The sequence below is a fragment of the Sphaeramia orbicularis genome, chromosome 11 (genome assembly GCF_902148855.1).
Source record: "Sphaeramia orbicularis chromosome 11, fSphaOr1.1, whole genome shotgun sequence".
NCBI lineage: Eukaryota > Metazoa > Chordata > Actinopteri > Kurtiformes > Apogonidae > Sphaeramia > Sphaeramia orbicularis.
In genome coordinates, this window is record NC_043967.1 from 13,645,214 (window position 1) to 13,661,870 (window position 16,657).

Here is a 16,657-nt window from a genome sequence, read left to right on the forward strand (position 1 = left end):
CATGTTTTCCCTTCGTCCTCCTCTCCAGGTGTATGACATGATGCTCCGTGACGAGCGCTACTACCCCTCCTTTAAACAGAGTCCGCTGTATGTCCGCATGTTGGCCGAGCTGGACATGTTAAAAGAACCCAGTTACCGAGGGTCAGATGACGGTGACGGAGAGTCCTTCAACGGCTCGCCCACAGGAAGCATAAACCTAGTCAGTGACCTTCCCTTCATCTGTGACAGTTCTGATTTACTAAATGTTCCTTCAGAGACAGTCCTGGTTGCTGTTTATTGTTTCACGTTTACTATCAGACACACTGTAGTTATATTATTATTATTTTTGTGATTTCAGTCTTTGGACGACTTGTCCAACTCCTGCCATGATGAAACTATGCACCTACATGCCTTCATCTCCGACACAGGTACACGTTCACTGAAGCACTGAGCATCTGAGTGTCTGTTCTAAAGGTTGGATTGAATAATACAGGGTGTCCGTAATGTCTCTTTACAATTTAACAAATTTATTACAAAAGCAAATGAATACATCAATCTGTGGAAAATATTACAAAATGAAAATTAGATGAAGTAGAAAAGTAGAAGGTTTTTTTGCCTCATTTAACCCATAAAAACCCAGTGCTAATTTTGTGGCAGTTCCCAAATGAATTTTTCTCTTTATTTAACCTTTCTTAAGTGATCTATAACCATTTATTATAATATTATTATATAATACTATACTTAATTTAGATGCTCATAAAGACTCAGAGTAAATTCAAAGATTATTTTATCAAAACAGAGGAAACTGAAGAAAAAGGGACTTTTTCAGCAAACTCATAATTCAAGTGTGTCCATCCACTGTCATTGATCCAATTCCATGGGTTTTACTGGTGAATCAATGTTATAGAAGATGACGGTGTTTCCACGGTAACTACAGAGCCTCTGAACGTCCAAATGGGTCATATCTGATGACCATGAAATAATGATGAACTGTATTTTACGCCAACTATTGACATGCATTGAAAGGCTTAGCGGATTAACAGGTGTTAAACATTTTAGACCAGTAGATGCTTTTGGTTGCCAGTAGCTGTTTGGGTCTTTATTGGTTAATCCACCTCTATATGGACACCATGAAGTACATCTAGACGGTACTGGATTTGTTTCCATGTTGGCTGTATCACAGACTCATCAATGGTTTCAAACATCAGTGATCTTTTACTTCAGGTCGTCGATGTCCCGTAAGTTTGTTCGATACACGATATCTTTAACATAACCTCATAGAAAGAAATCCAGGGCAGTGATATCTGGTGAATGAGGTGTCCAGGGAATCGGACCGTCCCTTCCAATCCACCGGTCTGAAAAAGTTTTAACTTTTTTTATATTATATTATAACTAACTTTAACATATTAACTGTGGAATCTTAGTCTGCAAACAAAACAGTCTATAAATTGTTCAGTCTTACTTTGTGTCTCTCACAACTATTTTCAGTGTCTTGCTGGTATCTAAATGTAATTTGTTTGTAACTTCTATCTATCTGTAATGCAGGGTGTCCATAAAGTCTTTTTACAAGTAAACTGATTTATTACAAAAGCAAATGAGTAGACAAATCAGTGGAAATTATTACAAAATGAAAAGTAGATATTGAAGTTTTTTTTTTGTCTCATTTAATTCACCTCTATATGGACACCATGAAGCACATCCAGTCGGTTCTGGATTTGTTTCCACGTTGGCTGTATCATAGACTCATCAATGGTTTCAAACATCAGTGATCTTTTACTTCAGGTCGTTGATGTCCTGTATCTTTGTTCGATACACGATATCTTTAACATAACCCCATAGAAAGAAATCCAGGGCAGTGATATCTGGGGAATGAGGTGTCCAGGGAATTGGACCATCCCTTCTAATCCACCGGTCTGAAAATGTTTGGTTTAGGAACCCACCAACATGCAGTCCCCAATGTGGTGGTGCACCATCTACCTGGAAAATGATGGATGGTTGGAGGTCATCCAGTTGTGGTGACACATATTCAGTCAAAAGATCAAGGTGAATATATGCAGTAACTGATCTGTCATTGAAGAAAAATGGACCAAGGATTCGACTGCACATGATCCCACAATGTGATTTAAAAACCTCTTGAGTACATCAAACAAATCTGATTAACATCTCATCAACGGCTTTCGTAATAAAATGTTTAAATTGTAAAGAGACTTTGTGGACACCCTGTATCATAGTATAAATAGGAAGCACACATTCTGAAATGTACAAAAAATGTCACTATTACTGAGGCTTTAATATGTAAGTGTCTGATGTTTGTAATGAGACTAAATACTAAAATGAGTCTTATTCCTTTAAAGTAAAAGTTCATGTAGAAATAAATAAGTCAGTTTTTTATGATAATGTCCTGGTCCTGGTCCTGGACCTGGACCTGGACCTGGACCTGGACCTGGACCTGGTCCTGGTCCTGGTCCTGGTCCTGGTCCTGGTCCTGGTCCTGGTCCTGGTCCTGGTCCTGGTCTTGGTCCTACCTGCTGGGCGGCGTGGGCTGCCTGCTCTTCATATACATGTGGTTAAAAACTAAAGTAACCACTGAGTACATAGAACAAATCTGATTAACATCATCATCATCAGAATACTTTATTAATCCCAGGGGGAAATTATTGGATGTTACAGTCGCTCCATTTAAGTAGAATAAAAAAGAAGCAGGAAAGAAATGATCAATACAACACACACACACACGTACATATACACATATATACACCAAGTAAACATATTAGAACACTCTATTAAGACACAAATTTAGAACAGCAATTTGTACAATATATACTAGACAATATGATATTAATATGATAATTTAAGAAATATCCATAAGTGTACAAAACCATTGTTGTGTGTAATTATACATCTCATCAATTGCTTTTGTAACACATGTTTTAAATTGTATAGAGACTTCATGGACGCTTTGCATTCATGACCACAGTACATTTGTTAGTCACCTACCTGCCCTTCCCTCCATTCTTTTCTGTTTCTTTCAACTTTTCACTTTCCAGCTCCATTTTTCTGCATGCGTGTGCTGTGAAATATTCTTTCTTTCTTTTATTCCATCACCTTCATTGTGTTTCTGTTTTTCCCTTTTCCTTCCACCTCCCTCCTTTTCCTTTCCTTTCATTTTGCTCATATTCCCCCTTGCATACCCTCTGCTCTGCATTCTTTCTTTTGCTTCCTCTTCCATCCCTTCCTTTCGCTTTGGACCTGCAACACTTTCTTTTCCCCTTTTTTCTCCCCTTCTCTGCGTCCCATCCACTTCCTCCCATCTTCCATCCATTCCCCTCTCTGTGGATGTATTGGCGGGGAACAGTACCTGACACTTATCTCCCTGGCTTGCTGGGTGCTGCAGGGGTTTGTAACGACCACGGTAAGACGTACGCGCTCTACGCCATCACTGTGTTCAGACGCAACCAGGATGGCAGCGAGGACTGTTGGAAAACCTACCGCCGCTACTCAGACTTTCATGACTTCCACATGAGGATCACTGAACAGGTGAGTCACATCTGTGCCGTAGGTTCAGGATGTTGTATGGGTCTTTATTATTTGCTGGTTCTATGTGCTCGGAATAAAAGTTAACGAATGGGAGATTTTTCTTCCTAAGTGAAATGTGAAGAAAGTCATTGGTTAGTTGTGGTAGAAAATTATTATTTCAGAGCACCAAAAATATGTTTGAAATTTTGGGGTAGAACATTTAAAATCATAGTCATGAATTGTCATGAGTTTTTGGTCATGTAATTAATTTCCTACCCTGGATGTTTTACTAGAACTTGATACCTATACCACATAGGATGTAATGTGTGAACACATGCATGAACACAGGCTTAGTTACACAGATCGTTTGCACAGTGGATGTTCCACAAAGTGTGTGTACATGTGGAGTGGTGTTGTCTGAGTCACAGGCAAAACAAGACAGTGTAGTTTAGTTTTGGGATTATGTTGTGTCTTCAGCTGTTGGATGTAGAACAACACTTTGAAACATTAAGTTATTCACAGAGTTTGTGTGATCTTGGGGTGAGTTGCTTGCACAGACTAGACTGTGGAAAAATAACGTTATTAAACAAACCACCTAACTACCTCATCCTACACTGCCTGTATTTGTTGTACATATTACTCATCTGTGGTATAGCACTAGCTCTTTGTATATTTCAATAGTTATAGTAGTGCTTTAGTAGTGTATATATATATATATATATATATATATATATATATATATATAATCATCTTGTAGCTTTTGCACATGCCTACATTTTTCAGTATTTTATGTGATAGTTTGTATACAGTTTTTTTTTTGCTCCGAGTGTTTCTGCAGCTAAACAGAACAGAGCTGCTAAACGGATTTTCATTGTTCCTGTGACAGTGTCAATAAAGATCTATTCTATTCTATTCTGTTCTATTCTATTCTATTCTATTCTATCCTACTGAGACCCAGCAATGCATTTTTGTCCTCTTTAGTGGACAGCTTTACTTAAAAAAAAAATGAAAGAAAGAAAGAAAGCATGTATGTATCTGTAAAACTGTTCCATCATGCTGTTTCCGATCAAGTCAATTATTTAATGTAAAAAAGCCCAAACTTTTACCTTCCTGGGTCTCAGGAGGCTATTCTATTCAAACACCATCTGTTGTGACAGAATGACTTGTGGAGTCATCCAAGAGTTACTGTTAAGTCAATAAGTCTGATCACTCATTGGTTTTCTATGTTATTTCATTAAATTTGCCATCTCTTGTTATTTAGTCTGATATTTTAATATCTCTTGTAGCTTGTCAGGACACAGACGATAGGAAACAATCATAATAATACTCAAAACTCTCCAAACTATCAGTGAGCTTGAACTGGTTTCTGTTTATCATTTCGTCAATTGATGTGAAGAATAAAGCTGAACACTTACATATGTACATCTATGTCATGTGACTTCTAAGGGCTTGTACTGAGACACACACAGACTGACTTTTAACTCCACATATTATCATTATCATGTAATGGTTCTGCACTGTTGGATATATGACCAGTTAAATGCAACACTGCTGTTTAATGTTTAATTCTGTAAACTGAAAATTGAGTCAGAGTCATCTACAACTAAATGTTTCATTTGCTCTGTATTAGTTTGAGAACCTGGCGTCCATCCTAAAGCTGCCAGGGAAAAAGACCTTCAACAACATGGACAGAGACTTCTTGGAAAAGAGAAAAAAAGACCTCAACGCGTACCTACAGGTAACAACTTCATAGGACAAGTTATGATATCAGTGCACTGCTGCTGTATTTGTTGGGTGCACGGTATTTAGACAGTGTTGTGTATGTGTTTGTTCCAGTTGCTGCTGAACCCAGAGATGGTGAAGGCCTGCCCAACTCTGATTCCTTATGTCTATGACTTTTTGGAGAACAAGGCCTACAGCAAGGGCAAGGGAGAATTTGCACGCAAGGTCAGTCAGTATTTCTGATCTGTTTCATTGTCATTCATTTGCCACCAGATAACTGTACAATATAATGTTTATACAGTTCCATTTGCACAAATCAACACAGTTTAGAGTTATAAATTTGTTTTTGTAACATATAATTTTTTTTTATTTTGTTCCACCATTAGATAGACACATTTGTGAATCCTCTAAGGAGTTCCATGAGGAACATGTCCAATGCCGTGAAGGCCCTACCAGACAGTTTGGCTGAAGGCATGACCAAGGTCTCAGACAACATGGGCCGCATGTCGGAAAGACTGGGCCAGGACATCAAACAATCCATATTCAAGGTACCATCGACACAGCACAAGCAGCAGAGTTATAATAGTGTCTATTTTTATTTCCTTTTGACTTTTTTGTTATTTTCCTTTTCTTACTGTCTTATTGTTTTGTTTTGTATTTTCTTATTTTTCATATTTTCAGTTTAGTTTGAATTAGTTTCAGTTGTAGTTTAATAATTTTGATAGAAATTCAACAAAACATCATACCATAAACAAATGTAAGAATGTAGGAGAGGAGAGCAATATAAATGAAGTTTCAGTTATTGTGTTTGTGTCATTAACCAGAAAAACATGTAAAAAAGGTGTTTCATACTAGGCTCAGTCATGAAATAAAACAAAGAAAAGCACAAAATCTAAACACATTATCGAGGGGTGTCACATATATGGCCTGCAGACCAAAACTGGCCCACAAATGGTCCTATCCGGCAACGTAGGATGAATTTGTGAAATGCAAAAATTACACTGAAGATATTAACAATCATTTTAGTTCAGGTTCCACATTCAGCCCAATTCAATCTGAAGTAGCTCTGATCAGTCAAATACAGTCATAATAACCTATGAATAATAACAAACCCAAATTCTTCCATTTGTTTTGGTGTAAAATGAGGTAAAATTTGCATGAAAATGTTTACGTTTACAAACTATCCTTTCACAAAAAATGTGACTAACCTGAACAAATGTGAACAACCTGAAATATCTTAAGAGAAGTGCAATTTTAACAATATTATGTGTATTATTAAATGTTTTGTGTATTTGTAGATCTACTGTGAAGTTGTAATGCACATGTACAAATGAGAAGCCTAGGCTATTGGTAAAATTACTCTGACATTTTAAAAATAAATTTCAGTTTTTTCATGGTTGTTAGTGTTATTCACATTTTCTTACAGGATAGTTTGTAGATGTAAACATTTTCATAATGTATTTTTGCTTTTTTTCACTCTAAAAAGAAAAGTTTGGAGTTGACATTATTTGTGTATTATTATGTTATTATTTTACTGGTCCAACCCACTTCAGATCAGTTGTGGCCCCTGAACTAACATGAGTTTGACACCCCTGGTCTGGTTATTTTTGCAAACACATGGCATTCTTATATTTTTTCCACATCTAGTTTTTACTCATTCCATTAACATTAAGAACGTCTCTAAGCCTAAGGGCGGTCCTCATCCGGCGTCCTCCGTCTGTCTTCTCAGGTGCCTCCACTCCTCCCCAAGTCTGAAATCGACCCTGAACACTGTAGAGTCTCCGCCCAGCTGGATGACAACGTGAGTCAGTGGGCCGTCACTGTCCCCTCTTTATGTCCTCTGGATCATATTTCTGATCTCATAATCCTCCCTCTATGTGTGTGTGTGTGTGTGTGTGTGTGTGTGTGTGTGTGTGTGTGTGTGTGTGTGTGTGTGTGTGCAGGTGGATGAAAACATCCCACTGAGGGTAATGCTGCTGCTAATGGATGAGGTGTTCGACCTTAAGGAGAAAAACCAGTGGCTGCGGAGGAACATTAAAAACCTGTTGCAACAGCTCATCAGAGCCACGTATGGAGACACCATCAACAGGTCAGACCCAAAAAAAACCCCTGCCTCTTCTGCATTTTGTCTAATCTCAAACCTTGACCTTCATTTGCACATATGTATTGTTATATTAAGTGAATAGTCAGGCTTCACAGAAATGGATTGAATCAGACCTGTTGAGTTTACTGGTCTGTCGTGCGCATACACAGTGGTCTGCACTAACAGGCAAAACAAGACCATTGACCTTTGGTTTTGGGATTATCTTGTGTGTTCAGGATACAGCACAACAAGGTTAAGATATAGTGAGTGTGTGTAATATAATTGACATCCACAGAGCTGCACTGACATAATGTAAATCAGGTTCAACAGATTTAACGTTACTTTTTTTTTTTTTAATGTGTTAAATTCAAATTATCAGGACTAGGGATGCAAAATATCAATTAATCCATTAATCATTAGTTGATTGACCTTATCGATTGATTAACGATTAATTGATAAGCGGCGATTTTTCTGAAAATATGAATTTCTCTTTCAATAGGGTCTATAAGAATAAAAGCTAAATATTGTTTATATACTTCATAACAAAGGCATGTCATATTCCTTAATGATTGATTTCTTGTACCATTGGATTCAGCACAGGCAATGACATTTATGGAGTAGAACTAAAGAAATTCTGCAGAGAAATTCAATAAGATAAATGCATCTGAAGAGGGGCAGTTTAGAAGAAATGGGCATTTCTGACTTTGCATCACTGACATGATGGAGCCAGATTTCAGCGCAATGAGCAGGAATTACCTGCTCGTTGCCTGAATCATCTTTTCTTTTTTCTGTAGGAAAATTGTAGACCACGTGGACTACATGACCTCACCAGAGCAGGTGGCAGACTATGTCAAAAAGTTCAGGTAAGTCTTCCCTAGTTCCTGTCAGCATTTCCTCTGTGATCAGTGGAGGATTAAGAGCGGCCCATAAGGACTGTGTCTGGGTCTGTACAGGGACTCCTACTGGCCCAATGGAATCCTGGCAGAGACGCCGCCCCGTCGAGACAAGAGCATTCGCATGAGGACACGAGTAGCGGCCAAGACCAGCCTGCTGGGCATCATGCCAGGTGAAACACACTTACCTGGACGTCTCCGGGACGTGTTGACCGAAGGCAGAGGCAGGAGTCAGTTGAGGTCACGGTCTCCATTTAGTCTCAGAGCTTTGCCGCTGTGATGCTTGGAAAAGGCCACATAGATCTTAAACCCACCGCCAATACTAGACTTATAACTGAATATTGACTTACATAAATGGATGAAGATCAACACTAAAGAGACTCTTTCAACAGGTTCAGAGGCAGCGTTTTAACTGGAGCTGCAGCTATCAAGTATTTTCGTAAATGATTAAATATATCTAGTATTTTCTTTGATTCTATTAAACAATTATTTGAATGCCAGCATGTTGACCCATGGGGATCCACAGGTTCTAGATGTGGTAGTTTTTATGCTGTTGTGTATTTGTGCATGCTGTACTGCATTTGTCCAGTAGTCACCACCAAAGCATTCTGGCCATTGCAATGCGATTATAAGGCTATTGTATTCTAAAATTACTATCTCCCAAAATATTGGTCCTATCAACTTGCCATTTTCCCTAGTCTGTTCTTTGACCAAAAATACATATGTATGCCAAACTGCAGCACTCAGCTCTTTCCAGATTTTTTGTGTATCCTGAGACATACATACAAGCATGCATGCACACATACAGAGGCCTCTTGGCTTTTATAATATAGATGCAAAAAAATTGTAGGAATGTGAAAAAGACATGTCTGAAAATGACAAACAACAGCTTATCCTTTATTCCAGAACCAGCTGAAACAAAAGCCACAAACATATAATAGTAAAAGGATACATAAAAAAAGTGTCTATATAGAAATAACAACAATAACAACAGTGGAAAAGTATATATAAAAATATCTATAGATATTAACAACCACAAACAAGTCCAATGGCATCTACAAAGAATATGTGCACTGCATTCCTCAACACATTTGTATCCAATTTACCAACAATTTGGGGTGGAACTAGCATATAACTTAAAAAGATAAAGGCAAATATTGACATTATTATTACGTTTTTGTGAAAATTTAGATGTTTAAAGAGGTAAGTGATGGTTCCATTGAAGAAAAGTGAACATTTAGACATGTTCTTCCTTTTTGTCCTTGTCTCTTCTTATGTTGTTTGTGTTGGTCCTGGCGTCATGTGAGTCACAATAAGCATCCATGTGAAACACAACAATGGAACCAATGTTTAGCGGCAGTGAAATTAAGGAAATGAAGTTTTGATTCTGGAAATTTTTTATCACATTTTATTAGCAATTATTAATTGATTGAAAGTAAGACAGTAAAAAGTAAGTCATTTGTGCGTTTGTTTGTATACATTACACTTGAATTGTTTTGTGTCTGTTGGTGACTAGTGTTGCTAATTTAAAGTGCTGTCAGGGACTTGTTGGTTTGTTCCTAATGGGGATGAAACAGTCATCACTGTAAGTTCAGATCCTGAGGGGACACCAAATATACAAGGTACTTGAAAGTCCTCATTGATATCATCATCCCCTGTTTCTCTTCCTCAGATGAGCTGAAGCACATCATCGGGGCCGACACCACGCGGAAGGGCATCCTCCGAGTCTTCGACATGTTCCAGTACCAGCCAATGAACCGTCGCCTCGTCTACGTTTTCCTGGAGGGTTTCCTGGAGACCATGTTTCCCCAGTACAAATTCCCCGAGCTCTTCGTCAAGCTGCACTCCCGCTCTCCGCGCATCCACAGATACAGCCAGAAACTGAAAACATCCTCCCTGAAGAGGTGACAGGAGAGCACGGAGGCGACGGGACACGGGCCGACCACGACATGATCCAGACTCAAGAGCTAAGAGTGAGAGTGTGGGGAGTTTGATGTGAACATTGAGGTTGTGTTTGCGTGATCTCTGCACCTCCGCTTGCCCCCCTCACGCTCTCTTTTCAGTGAAAACACTCCAACAATCCAGCTGATTCTTTCTGTTCAGGCAAAGGAATCACACACTCTACCCCATTACACTCTGACGCACACATGCGCAAACACAAATCCTCTCATTTGCACCAAGACTGAAGTCTTTTCTTTTAGTCCTCCAACTTTTTTTTTTTTTTAGTTGTTTAGCTTTAGCTGGGCCAGGTAATGCTGCTTTTTGTGGTCCAGGGAGAAGACCACCAATACTGTATTGTTTTTAACCTGCAGGCGTAGATCTCTTAGACCCACACCTTGCCTTACCCTCCTACCCGCTTCCATCTCCTTCAACCATCTCTCAACTGTAGTCAACCCTCCTCTCATGCTGTAGACATTTAATCTGCAAAAGCTGCACACTCGTGGACATGCAAATGATATTTGTTTTCATAGAAACCAAATAACGTCAATAGCACTGGGTTAAGAGGCGCTGTTTTTAAAATGTGACTGAACACGTGGGTCGAAAGGGCGATTTTTATTGTCAGCTTTTTTTTCTCATCTTGATGCTTCTCCGGTTTTGTGTTTGTCTTTCCAAAGCATTGCATTCTCTGTAGGCCACACCCCCTTTAATGCTACTGTCCTAACCTGTGACCACCAAAGCTCACACACTGTTCTATACATCTGATATGTTGCGGGATTACTGTGCTTCACCTCGTAAAGTGAAAAAGCGAAGGCGGCAGAGACCTTTACCCCCTGGGAGGCGAGACTGTGAGGGAAACACACAAATGTGTTCCAGTCAGTTTCTGTGATGAGGCTCAGCTCTGGCTGTCCGAGCGCACTGACAAGTACGCGTCAAAGAATGTACTCTCTGGTCTGGGCTGTATTTGGCTTGAGGAATGTGTATGAATGGATGTATGTGTGTGTCTGAGTATGTGTGTGTGAGTGTGTGAGAGTGCAGCACTAAGATGCAACCCTTTGCAGTCAGAAACCGTGCCAGTGTGAGTTAGTGAACCAGCCTTAAAACTACATACAGTATAAACTGACCAAGAGACGCACGCTAGAGGTAGTTCTCCTTCACACCACTGAACGTTACAAGGAAAACAAGGTAGAGATGTATCCCGAATCACTTTTATTCAGAGAAAATGTCTTTAATTTTGTGCAATATTTTTTCTGTTTAATGCATTGCATGTGCATTTTGAATCATTGTATACTGAGAAAAAAAAAAAAAGAAATTATATTGTTTTAATTGTAGAAAACAAGACCCCAAATATGTCTTCTTATCCCAACAACTTAACATTCCGTTGTTGTAAAAGAACTATGTTTATTTTACAGACTTGTTTTATAAGTCTGAGTTTTTGTTTGTTTTGTTTGTTGTGTGCTGGGGGGTATTTTCCATTTATTCCCCATCCCACTCTTGCAGAATCTGTGTTTTTGGGTGTCGATGTGAGGCAGTGTGGTAGAGGTGTGTGTCTGTGTCCCAGCCTGACGTTCAGCTCGTCAGGTTAGTCAATTCAGAGGCAGCCTCCAAACAACTGCTGGTTTTTAAACTCAGAAGTGGCGTTTTATGCGTTCAAGCCGGTTCTGTTCAGACTTTTATGAACTGACAGTTGAAGGGACACCCTCACCCTGCCCCGCCCCGGTCCGGTTCAGTCCGGTCCGGTCCTGCAGGCTGTCCCTATCAGGTGACCCGACGGAATCACTGCTAATGAGCACTTACCGTAGCAACTGTGGGAGGACTTCTCCTATTGGCTGAGTGGAACCCTCATTTTGGCGACGGTGACTCCCTCGTCTGCTGTGATTTGCTTGCACTGAGCAGCCCCTGGTGGACTCTGATGGGCTCAGTGGGAGGAGAACTGGAGCCCCTGGCTGGGAGGCGGTTTTCAGTTGTCCCCACATTGGACGAGGAGACGCCACCTTAATCTTTCTGCACACCTCTCCATACAGGAAGGCTTGTCTTTTGTTTTTTTAACCCCAGTATATATGAATCTATGATAATGAAAATCGTGCATATCTGTGTACAGTATGTGTTAATAGTGTGCCTAAATGTACTGTCAACTCTATTTTCATATTTTTCTTTAACCTAAAAAAAAAGTCAATCAGAATGTCATGATCATTTTACGCGACTGAAAATGACTATAGGGTGTTTTTTTGCATCATGCTTATCAAACTCTTCCTTGTGAGCCAGTGTGCTCAGATCAGTATAACACTAATAAAAGGTAACTCAGACTAACTGACCTATAGTGTGCATGTTGTTATTATAGCGTGTGCTCTGTGTTTAAAATTTCCGGCTCCTTTTGATGAGCTATACTGTATTAAAGTATATGAGGAAAGTAATACAGCATGCATAATCTATTATTTACATTAAAGATGGAAACTATCTCCAGTGCAGTGTATGGTATTTAGACTGTAGCCTGAATATAAAGACAAACACTATGACAATGTTTCCTCCCACTATGTAAAACTGAAGCCCAACTGTGAAGTAATTTAGAGCCAGAGTACAGACATGGAGTCAGGTGCATCATTACCCCAGGGGGGGGGGGGGGGGTGTGAGGGTCATGACCCCAACAACAATCAGGTCCAGCCAATATAACCAGGGTGCAATTTTTTTTTTTTTTTTTTAAACATCCCTACTTCTGCTGAATAAATTTCATCCTGGGGGGGTTGGGTTTATACCTTATCTCTCTCTGTATATATCAGGGTCTCTCTCTGAAATGTCTGTAATTGAATGCAGGCGCCAATGTACATGTTTATCTGCATGTCCAACATCAGAGCCAACTGTTTACTTAGTCTAATCAGCTGAATTATTTTGACATGATGTGAAATCTTAATCAATTAGGTTTTATGTTCCGTTTTACAGTCTGATTGAGTTGCCCGTTGGCCATAAATCCTCTACCATGTTGGCGTGTTTATCCATAGTCCTAAAACTTAATTAGGCCATCTCCTACATCGCAGGTGTGGCCGTCGCAGAAAATTAAATGTTTCATGTATTTTTAGTTTGCATTAAAGATGAATGTTCAACTGTTGGACATGCAATAGGGCCTACTGTTAACTTAAAAAAGCATTAGACCTGTTGATTGCTTGTTTTTTCATGATTAAAAAACAAAAACATTCCCCTCTGGGTTTTTTTTTTTTTTTTTTTTTTTTTGACAAATCGCACCCTGAATATAACCCCCCCACTAATCATAACATTTTGATGGAGAAAAAAAAAGATTTCTCTTGCATTAATTACTTATCTTATTTTCTTTATTCATTTAGTTGACAAGCAAAATAGTAGCATAACCCTAACCCCACACACACACACGAAGAAAACTCAGTATGGCCCCACCCAGTGTCTCTCCTGTACGTTGGCTGTTTGCTGTATGTTTGGCTCAGTCACTGGTGGTGTTATAGAGGTGATAGACACTGACACTGACAGCTATAGCTGCTGAGGCAGACTAGGATATCTGGCTAAGGGCTGGCTCAGAACGTTAACATAACTTTAACATTAACTCAGTAAATCAGTCACTAGCTGTCAGTGTCTGTATTATTCACCTTGGTAAGAAACAGGTCAGACTGTGATGACCTGATAAACCAGGCTGATTATTTAATATTAGTGTGAAAATTCACATGGTAATGGTTATGACTGACAAACATAATTAAATGCATTAACATGATTTATTTTGGTTAGTGAATGGATTTAATATCCACTTTCTAAAGGCTCACTAACGCAGTTCTACAGCTAGAATGATGACCTTGGTATGAGAACACACAATAAAAATGGGGAAAAAAAACTCTTGGTAGTACTCAATATGCTTGTAAGATGGTGTTAAAATCTGTAATAGGCCACTTTATAGAGTTTCTGTTTGAGGCCCATTAACCAGACCTGAATCAAGACCATCAGGTCAGGTTTGGGTTAGGGGTCAATCTCTCCAATAGAAGTGGGCGGTACTTTCACTGGAGGATAATTCAACAAAGTCTATATATGACTTCCTATCAGTGCTCAATAGTAATTATGTTGATATCTGGAACCATTTCCATGTTCTAAACCATCCAAATATGGTCCATTATAAGTAAAGGTACATTTTCAATATTTCAACAATTCATCAAAAATTCCAAAATCAAAATTTCTCAGAACTGTGAACAAACTTTGTAGACATTGTCCCAAGGAAACTACATACAAAATGAGTCTGACCAGTAGTTTCATGGGAGAAGACGTTTGAAGAAACTGCTGATGAAGACGACGACGATGCAGACGATGGCACAGACACAGGCCCTTCACAATAACTCCTGGCCTATCGGTGAGTTAAAGCCACAGTAGGTTCCTTTAATGAACCCATCCACAGCATATACAGCGGTGCCTAGCAGCCTGGACGCAGCTGTTGATTATTCTGTTGACGACTACAGAACCACCACGGTTCAACTCAAAGCATTCAAACCCTTTTTCACCTGCTCCGACACATCGGAAAAGTAGTTTGTGACAATAAATAATATTTACATAAAGTGTGATCGTTTAAGTATCTGGAGGTGAAGCTGAGTGTCCTCTTTTTTGGAAACCAACATATGGTCAACTTAAAGGAGAGTAACATTAAAAGTAATGAGTAATAAAATTCCCCTTATGAATAGTTACTGTTTTACAAAAAAGGCAGACACCACCTCAAAATTTAGAGGTCCTAAGGATGCAAAAAATCCAGATTAGAAAAAAAAAAAGAGGGGAGGTGCATGTGGACCCCTCCTGAGGCCTCTACTAACAGTAAAAGTATCATAATGCATTTCTAATGCAGGAACACCAAATTAGCATATTCCTTTAAAGTATGTGATTCAGTGTGTAAATAAATAGGTGGAGAGTTTAACCCCCCCAGTGTTCAACCCAAAGTTATGCCCTTCCATGGAGTTATCATGTGCACTGCCTGCCTGATGGATTCAGGACCAACAATTGGTCATCACAGTTTTGTTGTTGAATGTTTTAGTTTGACCAAAATTACATAGAACAACATGGAGCAGGATTTGACCAGTACTGCAACCAACAAAACCAGAAGGAGATGGAGACATGTTGGTTTTAAATGCGAAGTGCTCTCACAACATCTATTTTTAAATACTGTCAGTGATATAGAGTTTATAGTTTATGTTGCTACTGTATTACAGAATCTCTAAAATTATGAGGACAATTAAGGTAAAATATATAAAATGTGTACCATTTCAATTTGCAGTCTACATTTCTAAGATATTGTACATCAGACATCCACACTCCATGGAATACATCTACATTTGAAGTATTCAGCATGTGATATTTAGTGACATCTAGTGGTGAAGGTGCACTTCACCTATACCTCACCTATTAAAAAAAAAGTACCTCATTAGAACCAGTATTTGAAATGATGTTAACTCTGTCCAGTGACCCACTTAAACAGTTCATTCCAAGTCTCCTCCATCAGTTTAATGAGCACAGATGACATTTCTTACTAAACAGTGTCTGACATGGACCATGAGTTGAATTCACTGACGTTGGTGGACAAAGTGATTAAGACAAGACCAGCTGAATCCATTTAATTTCTGTTTGCAATGTATAAATAATTATTTTCTTATTGATGCCATTTTTTCCCAAACATGGCTGTAATTTGTCCATGCAGAACAGTCAGTGTAATAATATAAGTTTACTTCTGGTCATAAGGTGGGACTTCTTTGGATGTCAGAACTCTCGCGAGAATAACACCTGTCCGTCTGAACTGGTTTGAATGTTAATATAAAAAGAGTCTTCACGTCTTCTTCTGCGCTTTTCGCACCGGGTCGGCGATGACGACAATCCCCCATGCAGCTAAACCTGAAACGCAAACACAGATTAATGCTTGTTTCACAGCTCAGGGCTTCAATATCCTCTAGTTTTCGGAGCAGAACTCACTCGTAGCAAAAGTAATCTGCAACACAGTGCCTATGGTTGGAGGTCCGCCTTTCCCAATCATCCTCCGGGATGCGTTGAACACATACGCCCCGCACAGAATCAACCCTCCTCCAGGAATGAGCCGACAGCTCCAGCAGTTCTTAACTGTCGAGTTTTTTGTCGCTGTATGGACTTGTACTCCTCCTGCCGGTGTCTCTGGTATTGTTGACATTGTGGGGTAGGATGTGTGCTAATGCTAAGGCTAACACACGCTACAGCTAGAAACGTAACATCACTTTAAAGAAAAAAAAACTTAAACAAAGGCCAGTCTCTTTATGAAATCTCACGTAAGGTCAAAAAAACCCTTAAAAGTATGTCCAGGTTTTCCTCACGCTGTTTCTACACACAGGTCAGGGTTATAATGTACTTCCGGGTTATGCTCCTACTGTTTCCGGTTTAGCTCTGTCAGAATTAAAGTCTGTGTTTATATAACGTTATGTCATTATTCTGATAGAAACGAGAAGTCTACTAATGTATTATAACAGGCTGAGTTACTTCACAGAAAAATAACGATTGTTACCCAGACAAACAA

General features: G+C 39.2%; 2 protein-coding genes across 5 annotated transcripts in view; one reads left to right on the forward strand and one right to left on the reverse strand.

Moving 5' to 3' along the window:
• Positions 1–12,445, forward strand: part of snx13 (sorting nexin 13) — a 48,098-nt gene extending 35,653 nt beyond the window's left edge. For 3 of the 4 annotated variants that reach the window (XM_030147932.1, XM_030147931.1, XM_030147929.1), the window contains exons 15-25: positions 29–199; positions 338–407; positions 3,335–3,516; positions 5,126–5,233; positions 5,332–5,442; positions 5,604–5,765; positions 6,947–7,018; positions 7,161–7,306; positions 8,095–8,163; positions 8,254–8,366; positions 9,866–12,445. In XM_030147932.1, coding sequence (XP_030003792.1) covers positions 29–199; positions 338–407; positions 3,335–3,516; positions 5,126–5,233; positions 5,332–5,442; positions 5,604–5,765; positions 6,947–7,018; positions 7,161–7,306; positions 8,095–8,163; positions 8,254–8,366; positions 9,866–10,101 — 1,440 coding nt within the window. In that variant the 3' untranslated portion in view covers positions 10,102–12,445. The remainder of the gene's footprint in view (positions 1–28; positions 200–337; positions 408–3,334; positions 3,517–5,125; positions 5,234–5,331; positions 5,443–5,603; positions 5,766–6,946; positions 7,019–7,160; positions 7,307–8,094; positions 8,164–8,253; positions 8,367–9,865) is intronic. The other variant, XM_030147930.1, reaches the window with a different exon arrangement.
• Positions 12,446–15,719: 3,274 nt separating this feature from the next.
• LOC115428762 (distal membrane-arm assembly complex protein 1) lies at positions 15,720–16,582 on the reverse strand. The gene is made up of 2 exons (XM_030147976.1): positions 16,087–16,582; positions 15,720–16,008 (listed from the first exon to the last, which is right to left on the reverse strand). The coding sequence occupies exons 1-2, from the start codon at positions 16,295–16,297 to the stop codon at positions 15,944–15,946; spliced, it is 276 nt and encodes a 91-aa protein (XP_030003836.1). The 5' UTR covers positions 16,298–16,582; the 3' UTR covers positions 15,720–15,943.
• Positions 16,583–16,657: the final 75 nt, after the last annotated feature.